This window comes from Electrona antarctica (genome assembly GCF_951216825.1).
Source record: "Electrona antarctica genome assembly, chromosome: 11".
NCBI lineage: Eukaryota > Metazoa > Chordata > Actinopteri > Myctophiformes > Myctophidae > Electrona > Electrona antarctica.
The window spans coordinates 51,271,046-51,292,688 of NC_136792.1; the positions used below are offsets into that span (position 1 = coordinate 51,271,046).

The following is a 21,643-nucleotide window of genomic DNA, read 5'->3' on the forward strand; positions in this document are numbered from 1 at the left end:
GGAACTACTCGAGTAAATAAAATAAAGGGTACATCAGATAGCGGCCCGGCCTGTCCCCTCAGAGCAGTGGTTTGATCCAGATGATGGTTTACACTGATACTCTGTCTGTCTGCCTGCCTGCCTGCCTGCCTGCCTGCCTGCCTGCCTGCCTGCCTGCCTGCCTGCCTGCCTGCCTGCCTGAAGCTCCACCTCCGCGGCTGACTGCCGCGACGGACAGATTCCCGGAAACGCTCTCCTCCGCGGCAGTCAGCCACGGAGGTGGAGCTTCTTTTCCATCCACCAGCTGTCTAAAAACTCGGAAATTACGTAAAAGACAGCTTCTTCTGTCTGCGGCTGTCCGCTAAGGTGTGCCCAGGGGGAAGGTGCTGCCACACGGTCGAAAGAGCTGCGCACGTTCTCGGCTGCGCGCAGCTTAAAGCTTGAGTTTTTAGACAGCTGGTGGATGGAAATTAAGCTCCACCTCCGCGGAATACTTGCGCGACGGCCAGATTCCCGGAAACGCTCTCCTCTGCCCAAAAAGTCCGCGGAGGTGGAGCTTCTTTTCCATCCACCAGCTGTCTAAAAACTCAGAATTTAAGCTGCGCGCAGCTTAAGAAGTGCGCAGCTTAAGACCGTTTTGCGCTAAGGTGTGGAGACGGTGGGAGAGTGAGTGTGTCAGACACACGGACAGACAGACTGAGGGCAGAGTGACCGAGGGCAGAGTGACGGATGAACCCTGCTAGGGCCGTTTGGCGCTACACCAAATCAAAAGGCCACATCATGCATGCGCGTCGCGAGCGTGTGATTCGTGTTCCGTTTACGTGGAACGCAATCAAGAACGACACTTCTAAAAACGGTTAAGTCCCAATACTTGATTCTGATTGGCTGGTTGCCATGGTAAATCTCACGATAAATCCACACCTTCAATCACTTTATATCATTCCCAGCTGCGTTACATTGATCACACAGCTGCTCTGAACTGGGGAAGGGGAGCACTTGATTGCCTTACAAACACTGGCCGTGCTTGTGAGGCTTCGTACACACACGTACACAACAAATGTTCGGTCCGTGTGTGATGTCTGATTGCTGTTTGATTGCTGCTCCAATTCATTTTCAATGGGAGTCACATGGTTTGACCAAACATTTTTGTTTGATGAGGGGGGAGCAATCAGCAATCAGCAATCAAACACAAATGTTTGATCACACCATGTGACTCCCATTGGAAAAGCATTGTGGTGGCCCAAAAAAACGACCAAACATTGCTTGATTGGTGTTTGGTACGTGTGAATGAGGCCTAAGGCCTCATTCACACGTACACAACAAATGTTTGGTCCGTGTGTGATGTCTGATTGCTGTTTGATTGCTGCTCCAATTCATTTTCAATGGGAGTCACATGGTTTGACCAAACATTTTTGTTTGATGAGGGGGGAGCAATCAGCAATCAGCAATCAAACACAAATGTTTGATCAAACCATGTGACTCCCATTGGAAAAGCATTGTGGTGGCCCAAAAAAACAAAAAAACGACCAAACATTGCTTGATTGGTGTTTGGTACGTGTGAATGAAGCCTAAGGCAGCTGCTACGCCTCTCAGCCATTATAAAATACCCCGTAACCTGAGACCTCTAGTGGCTCATGCTTTGTTCTGCACCATATAGCGCAACTTTCGTTCATGTTGACATGTTCCCTGTGACAGAGGGGTCAAAGTTGAACGAGAGTTGTTCTATATATGGTAGAAATATAGGCCAACAATTCCAGGTATACAGTAAGGTCAACAATACCAAGCATCTACCATGAGAAATATGCCAGTCCCGACACCCACATGGGATGTGATTAAATTAAGACTGCACAGCAAGATCAGATGATATCAACAGATATGCATGTGTATATATGTGTGTGTGTGGGCCCAATGAATGAATGAATGAATAAATACATAAGAATTAACATTGCATTATACATTTTAATTCAAATGTTAAATATGTGTAACCCATGGGTCTTGACCCCTTTGGGGGTCCCCAAATGATTGGTCGCGAGACATGGCCAAAGCATTTCCGGGGGCCGGGGTCCCCAGCCAAAAACGTTGAGAACCTGGTGTAACCTATTGTACAGTACAGTACAGTATAGCTACTGTTTAGGTAGGCCTATAGCACACCTACATAATCACATATACAATGATATAGGCGCAATAATGTACTGTATGACCTTAATTGTAGCCTGATATTTTTAATGAAATGTATTCGTTCGGATCATAAGGGTCCATTTGGTTACACTCTCAGCATTACAAAGAAAATACAATTTAAACAAATATTCTACAGTGCATTACATTACTAAGGGTATAAGTGCAGTACGTGGTTCCCAAAATGGGGTCCGGGGACCCCCAGGGGTCCTTGAGGGAGTTCCACTGGGTCCCCAGCTAAATGATAGTTAGGAACCAAATGGGCCATGGGTCTGTAACTCTGAGAGTGATACACATGGAACCAAATGCGCCCTAACGGGTCCATTTGGTTCCATTTGTACACTCTCAGAGTTAAATTAACATTAATTTTACAATATAAATTGGGGGTCTCTGTCTCTCAAGAGATAGAAATACCATTACATGGGGGTCCATACACTAATGCATGCAGCATGTCAAACTGCATGGGGGTCCTTGAAATTAAACTGGTTGAGAATCACTGCTAAAAATGTATAATATGGGGGTCCCTGGCATTATCTCTTCAAATGGGGGTCCGCGGGCTATAATTAGTGTATTAATTAATGTGGGGGTCCTTGACATGAAACAGTTTGGGAACCACTGCTGTGGTGTATAGCCAGGGGTTTATAATCATAATAATAGTATGTAGTAATCTGTGACAGATTATCTGTCCCATTCACACTACACACCCGGCCGCAGCTGGTGGCTGTAGGCGAATACTCCACTTCCTGATCCACCTGTTTGTCAGGTAGTTGATCCGTCCCACACACACACACACACACACTGACACACACACGGAGAGAGATCAGATCATGACAATACGATCACAACAACATGGACCGAACCACAGTTTAACTCAACGACAACAAGAACAACAACAGGATTCTATGGTCGTTCGTCGTCGGAACCATTCAGGAGTCACAATAATGCGACGAACAACAACAACAACGAGCAGAACCTCCACGCCGCTGAACACAGTGCTGCTGCTCTATGTGACGCTATGGGGTGAGTAGTTAGTGGGAACCGAACCGAACCGATTATAGTTCCAATTCCAAACACGTCTGAAGTGAACAGTAAAAGTTGCTGCTGTTCGTTTGTTTGTAGCCCCTTATCATCGGGACCCTGAAGTCTGTTATTACCGACGTCCCAAATACAGAGAAGGTAAACTAAAGGGGCAAATAAAGGCTGCTGTTATCTGACGCTGTGTCCGGGGCGAGTGAACCGAACCTGACCGATACTGTGTAACACTACAGGCCGCTACAATGGAAGCATGTCCACGGACCCCCCTGGGGGATTCTAGTGTACCTGTCCACTCTACGGACCCCCCCCCCCATCCCCCCGCTTGATAAATAGGCTCTGATTGATTGATTGAAGTATGTATTAACAGTTTGCAGAATTACAGTACATTTCAAGCACAACTCAATACAAAACCTGTTAACAGTTTTACCATAAAGCGTTTCACTTGTTTACAAGAGGGTCCACCTTGTTCAATTCATCATAACATTTAGAGACATACAAATATACACTTCTAGCCAAAAACAGGAAATCATCATAGAGGAGGTAAAAAGGGGGACAAAACATATACAGTGAGGGGGAAAAGGGGTGGGTGGGATACTAATGTAACACTACAGGCAGCATATCTACGGACCCCCTGGGGGTTTATAGTGTATATGTCTACTCTATGGACAGTCCCACCCCCCCCCCCCTTTGTTTCACACCCCTGCCCTCATGAGAGAAGTTTGATCCATACAAGCTGACAGCGCGTCGCATCGACAGCAATGAACTTCTTGTTATTTTGCTGCTGTGGCAGGGGGACCCCCTATCATGGTCCTCCCCTTGGGGACCCCCTGGGGACGTGCTGGACCGATCCCTCGGCCTTGCAGACCCCCTGCCTGGGCCTTGCCCCTGGGGGGGGACAGGGGTTGTTTTAGGGCTGTGGAAGTGTCAATAGGCCAACACTATTATTATTTATTATTATTATTATTATTACATGTCAGACTATACTAAGCTACATACTGTTCTTACATAGTGTACATAGTGTTCTTTGGTATGTATATGTGAAGTTTTCAAAACAGTGAAAGTATCCTGTGTACAAGATAGATAGATTGATTGAAGTATTTATTAACATTTTGCAGAATTACAGTACATTTCAAGCACAACTCAATACAAAAACCTAACTGTGAGTGGAGTCAGTGGACGACCCAATAAAGCATTACACTTGTTTACAAGAGGGTCCACCTTGTTCAATTCATCATAAGATAGGTACTGTAATTCTGCAAACTGTTACTTCAATCAATCAATCAATCTATCTACATAAGATGTAGGCTGTTTTGGAAGCATACAGCCTACCCCAGGGCTGTGCTGCTGGTTAACAGTGTGTGTTGAAATGAGGTTAGACGGACATGTAAAGTGAATGAAGTATAGTACAGGTCAGAACAGGACCAGAGGCGTCTGGGCTGGCATTGTTCTGCCAACTGGAATGTGCTCTGATACGACTGACTGACTCAGTCTGTGCCAAGGAGAGAGTTCAAACTACCTGCATGCAAACCTCTCTCTCTCTCTCTCTCTCTCTCTCTCTCTCTCTCTCTCTCTCTCTCTCTCTCTCTCTCTCTCTCTCTCTCTCTCTCTCTCTCCCCCCCAAAACAAAATTGTGGAAGCTAATTTTGACCTTTTTGGGATACACAAAAAAAGTCAGTGCGTCCCAAAACTAGTAGTTTACTGAACTTTGACCTTTGCATATGGAGTAGCCGGCCTGCCCATATCAGTGGTGTGCGTGTTCTACCACTATGCGCTATTTACATAGTATGCTGGGGTGACGTTTTAGGGGGTGGGGGGAAAAAAAGCATATACCCATCTCCCGTCTGCTAATCATGTGATCCATTGACCACACGTGAGTGTCTAGCGGCTAGACACTCACGTATGGGCTAGACTCTAGCCCATACGTGGATACATGTCGTGCAGGGAATGATTATGGTATACAAGCAGAGTGGCTCGCAGACTCGTGCTGCACAATTCATCACAAAAAGATCCAGATTCAGACACCCTGCATGCGATCTCATTTTGTGAAGAATCGTGCAGCACTACAGTTTTGTTTGTTTTTCGCTTATGTTTTTTTTAATACATATTTTCAGGGGGAAAAAAATTAGAATCATGGTCTCAATTCTTGTGGAGGAAAATCGAGATTCACATTTGAGCAAGAATCGTGCAGCACTATCACAGCCTCGGCCTGATGGCCTCAAAAGTCTTAATATCTCCCCCTAGCCACAGGCACAGCCTTTGGCTTAGTGGTTAAGATGATAGCTTTCCACGCAGGAGACCTGGGTTCGAATCCCGGGTGTTAACCCATTTTGGGGCGGGAACCCCTTTTGGTGTTAGCATTATGTTATGCTTTAGCTATTGAAAAATAGCAGATCTACAAGCTCATAGCGCGCCACCGAGTGGCGCGCTACGAGCTTGTAGGTCTGCTATTTTTTGAAAAAATCGTGAAAATGCGGCACAAATCTTTGAATATATATTCTTCTATTTTTTTTATTTCGACGTCAGGCCTAAATGGGTTAAACACATCTGGAAAAAAACCAAAAACCCATACATGACCGACTGTCTGTCTTATTTGATTTGTTCCAAACATTAGCTGCCTGGGTCATACATACGTTTGTCTGTGAGGACCCTGTTGAGCCCGCAGGCTGGTGTTCTGCGTCTGCACATCAACACTGTGTGTTCACTGCACTCACGGTTCTCAAAGCGTGCTCTGTGGACCCCCAGGCTAGCCCAGGGGTCCCCGAGGGCCTTCCAGGTGGTCCCTAGCACAATGAGTTGGCCGATCTACAAGCTCGTATGTTTACGTGTGGCATTGCTACTCGCCGAGGGGTTGACACTAAGGTCTCAGAGGCACTTGCCGGTCGGGCAAGAACAGGTCATGTTCTGGTTATGCCCACTCGCCCAAAAAGTACATTGTCCATTGTACAATTATAGATAGAATTTTAATTACCATTTCAATTTAACACTTTTTTTCTCCTTTTTCATTTATTTTTTATTTTCTGGTTTTCAACCAGTGGTCCGGGAGGGGCGTTCCAGGTGGTCCCCAGCTAAATGATGGAGTTTGTAACCAAATGGACCCTTATAGATCCTTTAACTCTTGAGAGCGTGAAATGAAACCAAATGGACCCATGAAGGGTCCATTAATGTGGTTTCATTTCAAGAGTTATGTTTTTGTTAAACATCTGCATCACTTAATTTACAAGAAGTCTACGCAATTAGAGAATGTAGAATAATTGTCACTTTGATCAGCGTGTGCCTGATATCTCTCCTAATGGTACCAACATCAATTCAATAACAGCATGGAATGAATTGTGGGCGAAATGTTATCCAACGATAACAAAATATTCTTTCGTTTTCGGGGTCTGAGAGACCGAATCTCATCAAATGGTGGTTCCGTGGCTCTAAATGCCGAATAAATAATGGACCTCGATAAGAAAAGGGTGAAAAACCACTCATCTAAAGCACACAAGACACAGTGAATCTCTCTCTCTCTCTCTGTCTCTCTCGGTCTCTCTCGGTCTCTCTCTGTCTCTCTGTCTCTCTCTGTCTCTCTCTGTCTCTCTGTCTCTCTCTGTCTCTCTGTCTCTCTCTCTGTCTCTCTGTCTCTCTGTCTCTCTCTCTGTCTCTCTCTCTGTCTCTCTCTGTCTCTCTGTCTCTCTCTGTCTCTCTCTGTCTCTCTCTGTCTCTCTGTCTCTCTCTGTCTCTCTCTGTCTCTCTGTCTCTCTCTCTGTCTCTCTGTCTCTCTGTCTCTCTCTCTGTCTCTCTGTCTCTCTCTGTCTCTCTGTCTCTCTCTGTCTCTCTCTGTCTCTCTCTCTCTCTCTCTCTGTCTCTCTCTGTCTCTCTCTCTGTCTCTCTCTGTCTCTCTCTCTCTGTCTCTCTCTCTCTCTCTGTCTCTCTGTCTCTCTCTCTCATGTCTCTCTCTCTCATGTCTCTCTCTCTCTGTCTCTCTCTCTGTCTCTCTCTCTCTGTCTCTCTCTGTCTCTCTCTGTCTCTCTCTCTGTCTCTCTCTCTCTCTCTCTCTCTCTCTCTCTCTCTCTCTCTCTCTCTCTCTCTCTCTCTCTCTCTCTCTCTCTCTCTCTCTCTCTCTCTCTCTCTCTCTCTCTCTCTCTCTCTCTCTCTCTCTCTCTGTGTGACGGCCCGGGCTGTTCGTGCGACCTTTCTCTCACAGGAGGGATCTAGGGTCATGAGAAGGAGTCAGACAAACACGGAGAAACGCGGAGGCACGTGTTCCGTTGGACATTCTGCCGCGGGGGTACGTGTGAAACACGCTATCTGTACGCCGGTGACGCCTGGACGTGAAATGCCTCTCGGGCCGTACCGTATACCCGGGCTTTAGAGAAAAACACTGGCCCTCTTAGAGAGGCCAGGAGGAGGAGGTGAACTCTGACGGAGAAAACTCTGGTCCTCTTAAAGAGGCCGGGAGGAGGTGAACTCTGATAGAGAAAACTCTGCTCTGGTCCTCTTAACCCATTTTGGCCTGACGTCGAAATTTAAAAGAATGTCTTCTAAATCCTCACAGTTTTCTGAAATACCTATGTTCCTATGTCAGTGGTGTTCAATATTTCATGTCAAGGACCCCCAGAATTATGTGTCTTTGGCCGTCCGACCCCAATTTATTACGTTCGCTCTGAAAGAATATATATATTCAAAGATTTGCGCCACATTTTCATGATTTTTCAAAAATAGCAGACCTACAAGCTCGTAGCGCGGCACTCGGTGCCACGCTATGAGCTTGTAGATCTGCTATTTTTCAATGGCTAAAGTATAACACAATGCTTAGAACACCAACAGGGGTTCCCACCAAGAATGGGTTAAAGAGACCAGGAGGGGTTCCGTTTACACTCTCAAATTCGAACCACAGCTGTTTGTTGTGAGATTTACATACACCTCTCTCTCTCTCTCTCTCTCTTGTTATCACTTGGTGTGCGTGTGCGTGTGCGTGTGCGTGTGCGTGTGCGTGTGCGTGTGCGTGCGTGCGTGGGTGCGTGCGTGCGTTGTAAATAATGTACACACGTGCCTGTGGCTGAGGAGAGAAGGGTATTTATATATTTATTGAGTAATGCAGCCGTCCATCAGTCAGTGCTCGTTTGGTTAATCATTGTGCTCATGTGAGCCCGCAGCACCCTCTCTCTCCTTGTTTGTCTGCAGTTCTGATTTAGCCTGATTTACAAACTCCTTGTTCTTATACCGTTTACAATGTGTGGGCATTCATCAGACGCTCCTAATCCAGAGTGATTCACAGTAAGCAAGAACAAAACATGGTATAAATGCATCACATACATAGAAATAGTCATCAAGGATCATGAGTAAGCTAAAGAACCGTATACACTATAGAGTCATGCTATGTCTACATAATTAATATGCTATCTAAATTACATAATTTAGTCTTTGCATACGCCTGTAAGGTCGTCGAGGCTACGGCAAGTGCTACGGCCCCAAGACCTATACGTTCAGTAGGGTGAGACCCTGACCCTCTGGCCACAAGACATATACGTTCAGTAGGGTGAGACCCTGACCCCCAAGACGTATACGTTCAGTAGGTTCACTGAGACCCTGAGGGGTCCAAAGAATACGTTCAACAATGTTTTTGCTAACAAAAGAAGAAAGGCATTGTTTACAACCTCCTCCCATCACTGTGTCATCCATCCCTCCCTCTGTTGTTTCTGCTCACTCTCTCACTCTCTCACTCCTGTTCTCCACCGGGGTGGAACCGCTTTGCTTCTTTTTACCATCTAATATTGAACCAGCTCAGAGTGTGGAACTGGAACTTGCATCTTGTCTATGTATGCTGACACATTTTGGTTGGTACGTCAAAGCTATGTTAAATCCACCGTTGCCTGACTAGTAGTTTTCTTCCTTTTTGTTTTTTTCTTGAAAATAATGAAAAGGCAGAAAATACTGGAATGTATTTTCCTGATTCTGATTCCCTGATTTTAATCAAGGTAAATGGAGAGTTGTAGTAAAGATCCCATAGCTGGTGGTGACGGATGCGTTGCATAGCAACCGGACCAATGTTAAAAGCTGCTTTGGGGCTCAACCGCTTCATATACTTAACGTCCCATAGCTGGGGGGTACGAATATGTACAGTAAGTACCTAGCAAATAACGTCCCATAGTTGGGGGGTACAAATATGTACAGTAAGTACCTAGCAAATAATGTCCCATAGGTGGAGGGCCAGGGAGGTACAAATATAAACAAGAGTTAAGTGTATGTGGATTTCCATTGTGTGGACTAGTATATGCCACCTCCAATCCAGAGGTTAAGCGCAGATGGCGTACATTTACATACGTAGTGGTTTACCGTATGATCGATCGCAATCGTATGAATAGCTCTGGGTTGTTGTTTTTACTGTGAGAAAAGCGCTGGTCTGGAATTCTCCTTTAACTCTTTGAGAGTTTCATGGATTTCTATATAGTTTTTAGACTTCTCTATGGCAGAATGGCGTTTTTGAATGATTTATTGAAAATTCTCTGTTGTGAATGTGTGACAACGAAAGACCTTCAGAGAAAGCTTGGCTTGTCTGCTTCCAGGAAAAAAATGAACTGAGTTGATAAAATGTTTAGTTTTTGTGTTGGAAGCCATTTAAAAGAGCCTGCATTTACACTGGGTAGTGTTTCTAGGACAACAAAAAAAGTTATGCCCGGTTGAAGTTTTATTTTCTAAATAACTTTTTTTCTGCTGGGCGTACATAGCCATGCAATATCTCATTTTAAAGGGTGAGTTGTCTAGTTCAATTAAAATAAAATAAAAAGTTTCTCACATGTACCACTGTAGATATTTTGCCATCTATAAATAGCATGGTCAGTCATGATCAATCTGACCTATCCAGCTAAAAGTCCCCCTAGCTCTGAAATGGAACATCATATAAACTCAATTCTTTTTTGGGGTAAAATTAGACATTCTAACGCACATTTTGATATATACCATGTTTACATAGTCTTACCAGTACCTTGTCTATTCATGCATGTATCTCAAAAACCTGTTGTGAAGAAACAGTTTTGATAAACAAACACATCCAAGGACATTGTTTTGATATGACTTTGTGCCCATGATATGTATCAAAATATAGACTTGAATGTATACTGTATTATAACAAAAAATTGGGTTCTTACCATCTACCGTTACAGAGTAAATCACAGTTGAAACTCGCTTAGTCAAACCATAAACCTCAGAATAGTGAACAAAATAGCCATGACAGGTCTAACTCATTGTAAAGCGTCTTTTATTTTTTATGACTACTAACATAATACAATTATAATAAATATTACAGAAAATAAATAGGCCTACATACAAAACAGTTGTCCCCAAACTCCCCAGTGTCCCCAAACCACTGCATTCCAGTTGTTCTTGACGGTGTGTGTGTGTGTGTAGGCTAAATTAAAAAAAAACAACAACTGAAATGAATGAATGCATCCGGTTCAGTGTCGGAGAACTCCATCGCAGTCTTGACTCTTCGTCTTCATCATCATCATCATCATCATCATCCTCCTCCTCCGATGCCAGTTCTAAATATATAAAAATAAACATTTAGCTGTAGTCAGCCCGGCCAATAGCCAGTTGGGGGGGGGGGGGGGACGTAGGCTATCTGACATCATCGTCATCATCATCATCACACGGAGACACACTAAACAATGTACAATCATGATAGTATACAATATTCAATGAATGCGATTATCATGCAAGCTCAGACGTCAATGAAACGTCATACAGATCTTATATAATACGCTACTGTTAGCTTCACTCCCCGTCCCCCCTCCGATCCTTGTAGCAAGGTCATCAACAACCACGCGTTGCTTCAGTAAACGATGCATGTTTGTTCTCCGTCTTTGTAGACAGTAAATAAAAGGAGCGAACATTACTCTAAAGATCAGATCGCCTATAAGGCACGCTACAATATAAAATACTTGTACTGCCATGCGTGCATGCCTGCTACGATACATTTGTACTGCACCGACCAACCGATCGACACCACCATCCAGACATTAGCCAGCACCAATGCACCGACCGACACCAACCCCCCCATTAGCCAGCACCTTTGGTGCTGGCTAATGGCTGGGGGCCATCGTGGTGAGTCATTCTGGCGTCATGATCTGACTAGTAGTAGTAATTATCCAAGCATCTATTTGTAGCGATCATCTTATGATTTCTGATCACTATAGAAGGATCTACAATAAGATTACCTCAAAACATTCCGGGTTGATCGTCTTCTTCAATGGTTTCCCGGTATAGCTCATCGGACGACGATGGGGAGACAATGAAAAAAGGAGGGAGGGAGCAGCGAGTCTCGCTGTAAGCACTGGACCAGGGCTACTCCGCCTGGAGAAGGCGACTGGGACGCGTATGGATCAATACTACTACCACAAAACTCGCTCAAATAAATAGTACTGCTTTCAACTTTTTCTGCTAGAAAATCGCTCGGGCGAGACGGGTAAACAGGCAAAACAATGAAAACTATGAAGACTCCCTCTGCCCCCACTGTTTACAGGGGGTGGGACCAGCTTCCAATGGCAACACGTACACGTGTGTCACGTGACACGGGTTTTCTGGGTAATGTAGTTGGAATATAAGCTCAGGAATTTAAACAGCGCTTCGGAGCATATTAATATGTTTAGATTAATCAAAAACGGCGAAGACGCCAATTGGCGTCATTGATCATTTACGGAATTCTGATGAAGACGCCAATTGGCGTCTTTCATCTTCTAAGGGTTAACCATCTCAGTGTCCTCCATCACAGTAACATCTCCTCCACGTCTGCATGTCTCTCTCTCTCTCTCTCTCTCTCTCTCTCTCTCTCTCTGCCCTCCAGGCATCTCCTCGGTGTCCTCCATCACGGTAACATCTCCCCCAGAGCTCCACGCCTCCATGGGGGAATCGGTCACCCTGTCCTGCGCCTTCACCTCCACCAGCAGACCCACCAGTAAGATGTCCGTGGACTGGTCCTACCGACCGCCCACCGGGGGGCCTCCGGAGATCGTGAGTACAGAGCGCTGCTTCCCCGACGTCCAGAGCTCCAGCTCCAGCCCCAAATTGGTGACAATAAGCCGATCTACAAGCTCGCAATGCGGCGCGAAACGACGCGTTGTGAGCTCGCAGGTCGGCTTATTGTCAAGCTTATATCGAATGTGGCGATTTAAAAGTCACCAGAAGCATTAATATTGTAACCGCGAAGTAGTGACAATTTCTTTTATGAGCCCCAAACATCGATGTTCTGTTCAATCATGTCAAATCTGAGCTTTACTTAAAGCCCCCTCAAGATAAGTTTACTTTCTGTTTGTCCCCGTAATGTTCCCACCTCACCACATATCCTACGGGGGGGTCGTAATGTTCCCATAGCCTACGGGGGGGTTGTAATGTTCCCATAGCCCACAGGGGGTCGTAATGTTCCCATAGCCTACGGGGGGACGTGGATTATAATTAGCGCTGCTATGGCAACCGGGCGGATTCTCCGGTCGATTCACAGTGGTCATCTCAACAGGTGTGGACGTTTACGTCAATGACAATGTACAATTTAAACATTATGCAGACACTCTTATCCAGAGCCACATTAACTCTGGTCAATACAGTCACACAAATAGAGTCTGGGACGTGTGGAGCGTTGTCCAGTGTGTTTTAGAGAAGGGACAAGAGTCTAGGACGTGTGGAGCATTGTCCAGGGTGTTTTAGAGAAGGGACAAGAGTCTAGGACGTGTGGAGCATTGTCCAGGGTGTTTTAGAGAAGGGACAAGAGTCTAGGACACGTGGAACATTGTCCAGGGTGTTTTAGAGAAGGGAGAAGAGTCTATCACGTGTGGAGCGTTGTCCAGGGTGTTTTAGAGAAGGGAGAATAGTCTGGGACATGTGGAGCGTTGTCCAGGGTGTTTAGTGAAGGGAGAAGAGTCTAGGACACGTGGAGCATTGTCCAGGGTGTTTTAGAGAAGGGACAAGAGTCTAGGACACGTGGAGCATTGTCCAGGGTGTTTTAGAGAAGGGAGAAGAGTCTAGGACGTGTAGAGCATTGTCCAGGGTGTTTTAGAGAAGGGAGACGAGTCTAGGACGTGTGGAGCCTTGTCCAGGGTGTTTTAGAGAAGGGAGAATAGTCTAGGACGTGTAGAGCGTTGTCCAGGGTGTTTTAGAGAAGGGAGAATAGTCTAGGACGTGTAGAGCGTTGTCCAGGGTGTTTTAGAGAAGGGAGAATAGTCTAGGACGTGTGGAGCGTTGTCCAGGGTGTTTTAGGGTGTTTTAGAGAAGACACATGACCATGAGTAAGAATAACAGAGATATTCTTATGGCAGAGTTTAATAGCAGTATTCATTGTAGTGTAAAAGTGTGAATATGTAGAAAGCCACGCTCTAAAGGCTTGTGTGCAACACTGATAAAGCAGCTGTGTCACACAGAAGTATTTTCTTTTGTCCTGCTATGCAAACAAAACAGCACAGCGTGTAGCTGAGTTTCCAGGCGTTATAGTTTGCTCTAGATTTCATCACAGCTGCCCTGCCCTCTCATCAACGCCCACTGGAAACGCACGGCGGTTGTCACGGGCGTGTCTGCTTGGTCGTCATGGTTTTCCCACGTCCGTCTTGTCTTTGTGCCAAGAATGAACCACTCCTCCTGCATGAGTCCTGAGGCCTGAAACCTCTCTTCTTGTTCGCTCACAACTCTGTCTAGGCCTGTGTCAATTATTATATGAATCGCCTAATTGCAATTATTTGAGATGATAACAATTATTTGGCATGCTCTCCTGAATTGTTCACATTCATCTCTGTTCATTGTTATGTTAAATAGTGTGTCAAGTTGCTGTGAGCGTGTAGATTGTGGACAATTTACATTACAGTATGTTTTACTGTTTACACAATTTATTTTAATTATGGTCTAATTATGGCCTACCCCCTCATTTCCAAGTATTTTGTTCCAGCCAGGGACCCCCAGAGGCAAAGATTTGAGTTCAAAACGATTTTCAAAATTACAAGCAGATTCACAAGCTCATAGCACGACACAAAGTGCAGTGATATGGAACTTGTAGATCTGCTATTTTTGAATAGTTAAAGTATAAGTATATAGGTATAGGAGAATCATTTAAGATGTAAAATAACACTGATGCGTTCCAAATAAAGACACCCTCTGTCTGGGTTTGGGCCTTCTGGTCTGATGACATCATAGGTCTGATGTCATCATAGGTCTGATGTCATCACAGCAGGGTCTGATGACATCATAGGTCCGATGTCATCATAGCTCACATGCAGCATGCAGTGATGTAAGAAGTACTCACATTGTTTTACTTTTAAGTACCGGTACTAATTCCACAATCTAGAACTATTTGACCCATATGTGGGGCAGTGGTTGGCGGCTGCCAGGGCGTGTTCAGACACCGGGGGGCCTGCCCACGCACCTCGCCTCTGGGGCCCACCGCTGCTCCGAGATCCCCTCCAGTTCAGCCCGGGACCTCACAGTTAGTCAGGGAATATTATCAGAATAATGTCAAATCTGGGAATACATTTCTTTACCAATACTTTTCTTCACCAATGTGTTTGTAACGGTGTCTACTAACATACCGGTATCCCACATTGGTTTCTATTCAACCACCCTCTGGGATTTTTTGACAGCTGCTGAAAGTTGTGGTACCATCCAGGGATGGGTATCGTTGGGATTTTTGTGAATCCGGTACCGTTTCCGGTTCTGCTTATCGATTCCGGTTCCTAGCGGTTTCCTATTTTGGTTCCAAATAGTATGAAATAACTTAGGTTCTTTAGGACAAAAGAGGACAAAAGACAGTCAAATTATTAGTTAACAAAAAGTTTTATCCCAATTTATTGCCTTAGTCAATTTTGAGGATTATTTATTCTAAATACTAAAAAATAAATCAAATGTATTTAATCCCGCAATGGGGATATCTGGGCACGGCCGCTTCCCCGGTGCCACGCACATGATGTATTGGGTGGATGCTATTGACGGTAGAAAAGAATGATGCTTTATTCTAATGCATGTCTGATTTATGAACGGTAAAAAAGCCTGATGTCCTCAGCGACCTGCATTAGCTTTGTTTAAACAATCTCTAAATTGTTTTTGCTTTGTGTATTGTCGCACTTTGATCACAAAACCAAGACACAGAGGCAGTGCTACTAGGTATTTGTGGCCTTGATTTATTTAGAAGTGAGTCGACAACGAAAAGATGAACTTAAGTTAGGCGTTCACATAGAGGCACTCAGGCAACATAAACAGTCTATCCTCTTCCTCTCTCCTTCCAGGTTCCCGAGGTCCCCGGTAGGCGTGAGGAGGGTATTTAGTATAACAGTTCTTTCCCTTCGTTTTCTGACAGGGAGACAGAGGCACGTGACGTCACGTAGCTAAGCAACAGAACCAACATAGGGGGGTGCCTTTTAAGGGTAGGCTAAGTCAGGGGTTCTCAACGTTTTTGGCCGGGGACCCCCGGAAATGCTTTGGCAATGTCTCGGGACCCCCGCCCCGCCCCCTCCCGACCCCCAATATAAATTGACTGCTACAATAACCTTAAACCATTTTGGGCGGGAACCCCTTTTGGTGTTTTAAGCATTGTTATAATTTAGCTATTGAAAAATAGCAGATCTACAAGCTCATAGCGCGCCACCGAGTGGCGCGCTACGAGCTTGTAGGTCTGCTATTTTTGGGGAAAAAAAGAAAAAAAAAACTTTTTAAAAAAAATAATAATTTGGGGACCCCCTAAAATAATTTGGCGACCCCCCGAGGGGTCGCGACCCATGGGTTGAGAACCCCTGCCTTAGACCACAATATATGTATATTTTGAGATGTAATTGCTAGTCACATTGTTGATTGCTAACAGAGACTTTATTACACAGTTTACCCAGATTACCCACCTGGGTGTGATGTGAGGTTTTGTGCACCTGCACTATGTCACCACTCCTTTAAAAGGAACCTACATTCAGTCACTCTCCACATTGATGAAGGCTGGATAGCCGAAACGTCTTGTCCCTGTTCAAAATTAAATAAATGTTTTGAACAGCAGTCTTGGTGAGTGCGACCCACTACCGTTATTTATCTGATTTGTTTTGAACGGGTAACGCACCTAAAGTCAGAGCGCAGTGGTCACATGAAGAGTAATAACACATTTTTACAATAAGGAAAGAAAGCCTATCTGCAGGAGCACTGCAACGCACGCACGCACGCGCACACACGCGCACACACATTGTACAATTCAAACTGTAAGAATGGTTATTGTCACGGACAGAAGTGATTCTTTCTTTGCTTGCGTGCGTTGGGAGTGCAGTCAGATGAGCTTAGCAACTCTGTACAGCCGTGAGACTCTGCCTTTGATGCAGCCTTCACAGATCACTCAGCTGCGTGCTATTGTCTCACTGATTGACTGGCTGAAGCGCAAACATTATCCCCAAACGATCCCCCCCACCCCCACGTCCCCCGTCGTCAATGCTGCATAGAGAGAGAGAGAGTGAGTGAGAGAGAGAGAGAGAGACGCTCGCAGCTACTCTACTCCTTACTTACAACAGGATTTTGCTGTTAAATAAATAAATAAATAATTAGCGCGTGACCGTGACTGCGCACGCCTGTAGGAAGCGATAGTTAGAACCGAAATTGAATTATTGTAATGGGTACGCGGTACCCATGCATGTACGGTTCGATACCTGCTTGGTCCTGAGGTTCGGGACCCACCCCCCTAGTACCATCAACAACCAATATAAGGCAAAATGTTCTAAATTTCATTATACTTTAAAGGAGAATTCCATGCTAGAAGGCTTTCTTACCTTTATTTGTAGTCGTTACGTCCCCACCAAAGAGGTCCAGGTGTTATTTTGTGCAAAAGCTCCTTATTGGCTATTTCCCTTACCATAATCCCTAAATGAATTGCATTGAAATGAATAGGAATTGAATGGGGTTATGGGGTGTTGTGCTAATTCGCTTATTTCCATCGCTCAAAATTAGAATTTTTTTGTATATATCCTCTCTTCATAATGTAAATAATATCCCAAGCGGCACAGTTTACTACTTATTTCGATGGAAATAAGCGAATGAAAAACACGCCTTGGGCTAAATTCGGCCATAGCCACTTGCCCAAATGTGCCGACTTCATCACATTTGTGATGATGGTTATGGCCGTTTTTAGCCCAAGGAGTGTTTTTTCGTGCAAAACTAATGCTTGGAATGGATTCAGAATCATGAAAACCCCCTAGTTTGACATGTCACATGCTACTTAAAGCATAATGAAATTTAGAACATTTTGCCTTGTATTGGTTGTCGATGGTATACCCCAACTTTCAGCAGCTGTCAAAAAAAATCCCCTAATGTGGTTGAATATAGGGATATGTTAGTAGACACCCTTACAAACACATTGGTGAAGAAAGTTCTCGGTAAGAAATGTATTCCCAGATTGTATTAATATCCTCTGACTACACCCACAGTTAATGTCTGTGTCCACAAGGAGGCACTGCAGGAGTCTTGTGTGGTGGAGAGGCTCCTCTTTTAATCCATTTTGGGCGGGAACCCCTTTTGGTGTTAGCATTATGTTATGCTTTAGCTATTGAAAAATAGCAGATCTACAAGCTAATAGCGCGCCACCGAGTGGCGCGCTACGAGCTTGTAGGTCTGCTATTTTTGTCAGGATGTAGAAGACATTTTTAGAATCTGATCTCAGGTCAAAATGGGTTAATATCCTCTGACTACGTACGCACAGTTAGCGTGTGTCCACAAGGAGGCACTGCAGGAGTCTAGTTTGGTGGAGAGGCTGTGTAGGCTCCTCTTTTAACTCCCAAAGGGAGGGCTAGCCGGAGGCAGTATAGCTGAAAGCAGAGAGCAGCATGCAGCATACAGCTGAAAGCAGAGTAGCAAGCAGGAGCAGCATGCAACACACACTAACTATACTACAAGCACTGGTGCATTTATATAGCGCCTTTATCCAAGGTGCTTTACATATAGATTGTGCATTACATTCACCCATTCACACGCACATTCACACACCTTTAAACCATTTTGGACTGAGTTTGATTTAAAAAAAAAAAAAAGGCTTCTAAATCCTAACATCTTTTTGAAAAACCTATGTTTCTATGTCAGTGGTGCTCAACCTTTTTCATGTCAAGGACCCCCAGAATTATCTCTATTAGGCCACAGACCCCCATCTCAAAATATGTAGTTCCAGGGACCTCCCCAGAAGCAAATATTTTAGTTAAAAATGTTCGCTCTGAAATATATATGCAATGATTTGCGCCACATTTTAACGATTTTTCAAAAATAGCAGACCTACAAGCTCGTAGCGCGCCACTCGGTGGCGCGCTATGAGCTTGTAGATGTGCTATTTTTCAATAGCTAAAGCATAACATAATGCTAACACCAAAAGAGGTTCCTGCCCAAAATGGGTTAAATAGTGCATTAAATTCACTGTGCGGCCCAGAGGTGCCCAAAAGGTAGATTGTGATCTAACAGTAGATCACATAGGCTGTGCAGGTAGACCACATGACATGCCCCTGAAATATATAATATAATGAAAAAAACTGCCACTTGAATTCAGGTGACTTGATTGATTGACATAAAAAGGACCTGTCAGCTCAAACCCACAAAGCAATACATTGTTTTCAAGAGCATTGCAGACAAACATTACAAAGTTATTATAATATATATATAAAAAACCTACCAATTCCATTTTGCTCTTCTATTTCCCATTCTAAGTGTGTTTGTCTTATATCTAACGCCTCAGGTAACTATTTTCAGCAATGGGATAATTGTTGAGCTGGTCAGTTTAAAAGTAGTTCTTGAGTCAAAAAAGTGTGCATGGGCACCCCTGATTCACACATTCACACACCTTTTACATAGATTGTGCATTACATTCACCCATTCACACACACATTCACACACCTTTACATAGATTGTGCATTACATTCACCCATTCACACACACATTCACACACCTTTACATAGATTGTGCATTACATTCACCCATTCACACACACATTCACACACCTTTACATAGATTGTGCATTACATTCACCCATTCACACACACACACACACACACACACACACACACACACACACACACACACACACACACACACACACACACACACACCTTTACATAGATTGTGCATTACATTCACCCATTCACACACACACACACACACACACACGCACACACACACACACACACACACACACACACACACACACACACACACACACACACACACACATTCACACACCTTTACATAGATTGTGCATTACATTCACCCATTCACACACACATTCACACACCTTTACATAGATTGTGCATTACATTCACCCATTCACACACACACACACACACACACACACACACACACACACACACACACACACACACACACACACACACACACACACACATTCACACACCTTTACATAGATTGTGCATTACATTCACCCATTCACACACACATTCATCCACCGATGCCGGATTGTTGCCATGCATGGCACCAATCTGCACATCGGGAGCAATTAGGGGTTCAGAGTCTTGCTCAAGGGCACGTCTTCGACACTAACTCTGGGGGAGCCCACAGGGATCGAACTGGGAACCTTGCGGTTCCCATTAGGTCACTCTACCCATAGAGACGGCACCGGGAGGAAACCCTGTGGCGAAATGGACATAGTGGCCAAATTTGGTATTGCAGCGCTGAGCCAGCGCTGGGCCGTTGACTATCATTGCGCACATTCATGGGCCCATGACACGTGAACGCTATGTTTCATACGTAGTAGTAGTAGTAGTAGCCTTGCATGAGGCCCATAGGGCAGGAGCCTATCTCCTGTTTCTGTAGCGTGAGCCGGCAGCTTGGTGTACAAGTACACCCCCTGGACATGACGCTAGTATGTCGCAGGGATTTACCCCCAATCCAACCCTTGATGCTGAGTGTCAAGCAGGGAGGCACTGGGTCCCATTTTTAGAGAATGCACTCTGTTCCTACCCGGAAGGACGAGTGAAATCGCTTCTCATGCGCTTTTGAGCAACTTAATGCAAGCGGATGGGAGGAGAAATCCGGTGACGTCTCTATTAATATATACTCTAAAGCTCTACCTCTGAGCCACTGCCGCCTCACTGCACTGACGCAACACACACACACACACGCACACACACACACACACACACACACACACACACACACACACACACACACACACACACACACACACACACACACACACACACACACACACTGCTTATGGTAGTCCATCGTATCCGATGATGACTTCTACTTCTTCTACTGGTGAGTTTTGAGGTGACTGTGAAGTCCAATCCGAGCGCCACATTGTTTATTGCAGTGAGGGCATATGAAGTGTCAGTGTTAGTTGTGGCCTTGGCTGCAGTGATCATCTTCCTCCCCTGGCGTTTCCACACACACACACACACACACACACACACACACACACACACACACACACACACACACACACACACACACACACACACACACACACACACACAAACAACACAACAACACCCCATTTGCTCAACACTATCTTGCGCAAATACTTATAGTTACTCTCGCCACCACTGATAATGTGGATGGCTTCCTCCAAGCCCTGCTCATATAAGTGCACTCGGCGGTGTGTGTAACCCCATACACGTCTCGACGCACGCCGAGCGGACCGCCTCTCTCTCTCTCTCCATTTGCAGCGAGCCGCGGCAGCAGCAGAGTATAGAGCAGCAGCAGCAATAGGGCCATAAAGTGCGGTCTGCGTGGTAATTCCATTTGGACCAGCGGGGCTGGCTGCGTGACGTGCAGAATCCATAGATTGCGGTCTTGCTCCTATAACCGTGTGTGCATACAGTATGTTATTTCCTATAGGAGCACTCACAGCTAACCCATTAAGCCGTTCTGGGCGGGAACCCCCTTTTGGTGTTAGCATTATGTTATGCTTTATAGCTATTGAAAAATAGCAGATCTACAAGCTCATAGCGCGCCACCGAGTGGCGCGCTACGAGCTTGTAGGTCTGCTATTTTTGAAAAATCGAAGAACCACTGACACAGAAACATAGCTTTTTCAGACAACTGCCAGGATGTAGAAGACATTTTTAGAATCTGATCTCAGGTCAAAATGGGTTAAGGTCCGGGAACGCATCCGTGTCACTTTATAGCTCTTATAACCAGTTTAATCATTATTTTATACTTTTAGTTGTTGGACAAAAATAGCAGACCTACAAGCTCATAGCGTGGCACCGAGCCATGAGCTTGTAGATCTGCTATTTTTTTTTCAAAAACGTGAAAACGTGTTCACATTTTTGGGAATATAATATTCTTTCCTAGCGAATGTTTTTAACTCATATCTTTGCTTATTGGGGGAGGGGGGGGGTCCCTGGAACAACATATTTTCACATTGGTGGTCGGCGGCCAAATACTGATAATTCTGGTGCTCCTTGACATGAAAAAACGCGTTTGGGCACCTGCACTGATATAGAAACATAGGGTTTTTGTCAGAAAACTGTCATGG

The 21,643-nt window shown here is 44.9% G+C and overlaps 1 protein-coding gene across 6 annotated transcripts in view; it reads left to right on the plus strand.

The window, feature by feature from the left end:
• The first annotated feature begins 2,870 nt into the window (after positions 1-2,870).
• The window catches only part of mpzl3 (myelin protein zero-like 3), a 38,419-nt gene continuing 19,646 nt past the window's right edge, over positions 2,871-21,643 (plus strand). For all 6 annotated transcript variants that reach the window (XR_013791166.1, XR_013791167.1, XM_079514788.1 and 3 more), the window contains exons 1-2: positions 2,871-3,174; positions 12,014-12,180. Coding sequence is in view for 4 of the 6 variants with exons in the window: in XM_079514788.1 (XP_079370914.1) it covers positions 2,982-3,174; positions 12,014-12,180 (360 nt within the window). In the remaining 2 variants the exon portion in view is untranslated. The remainder of the gene's footprint in view (positions 3,175-12,013; positions 12,181-21,643) is intronic.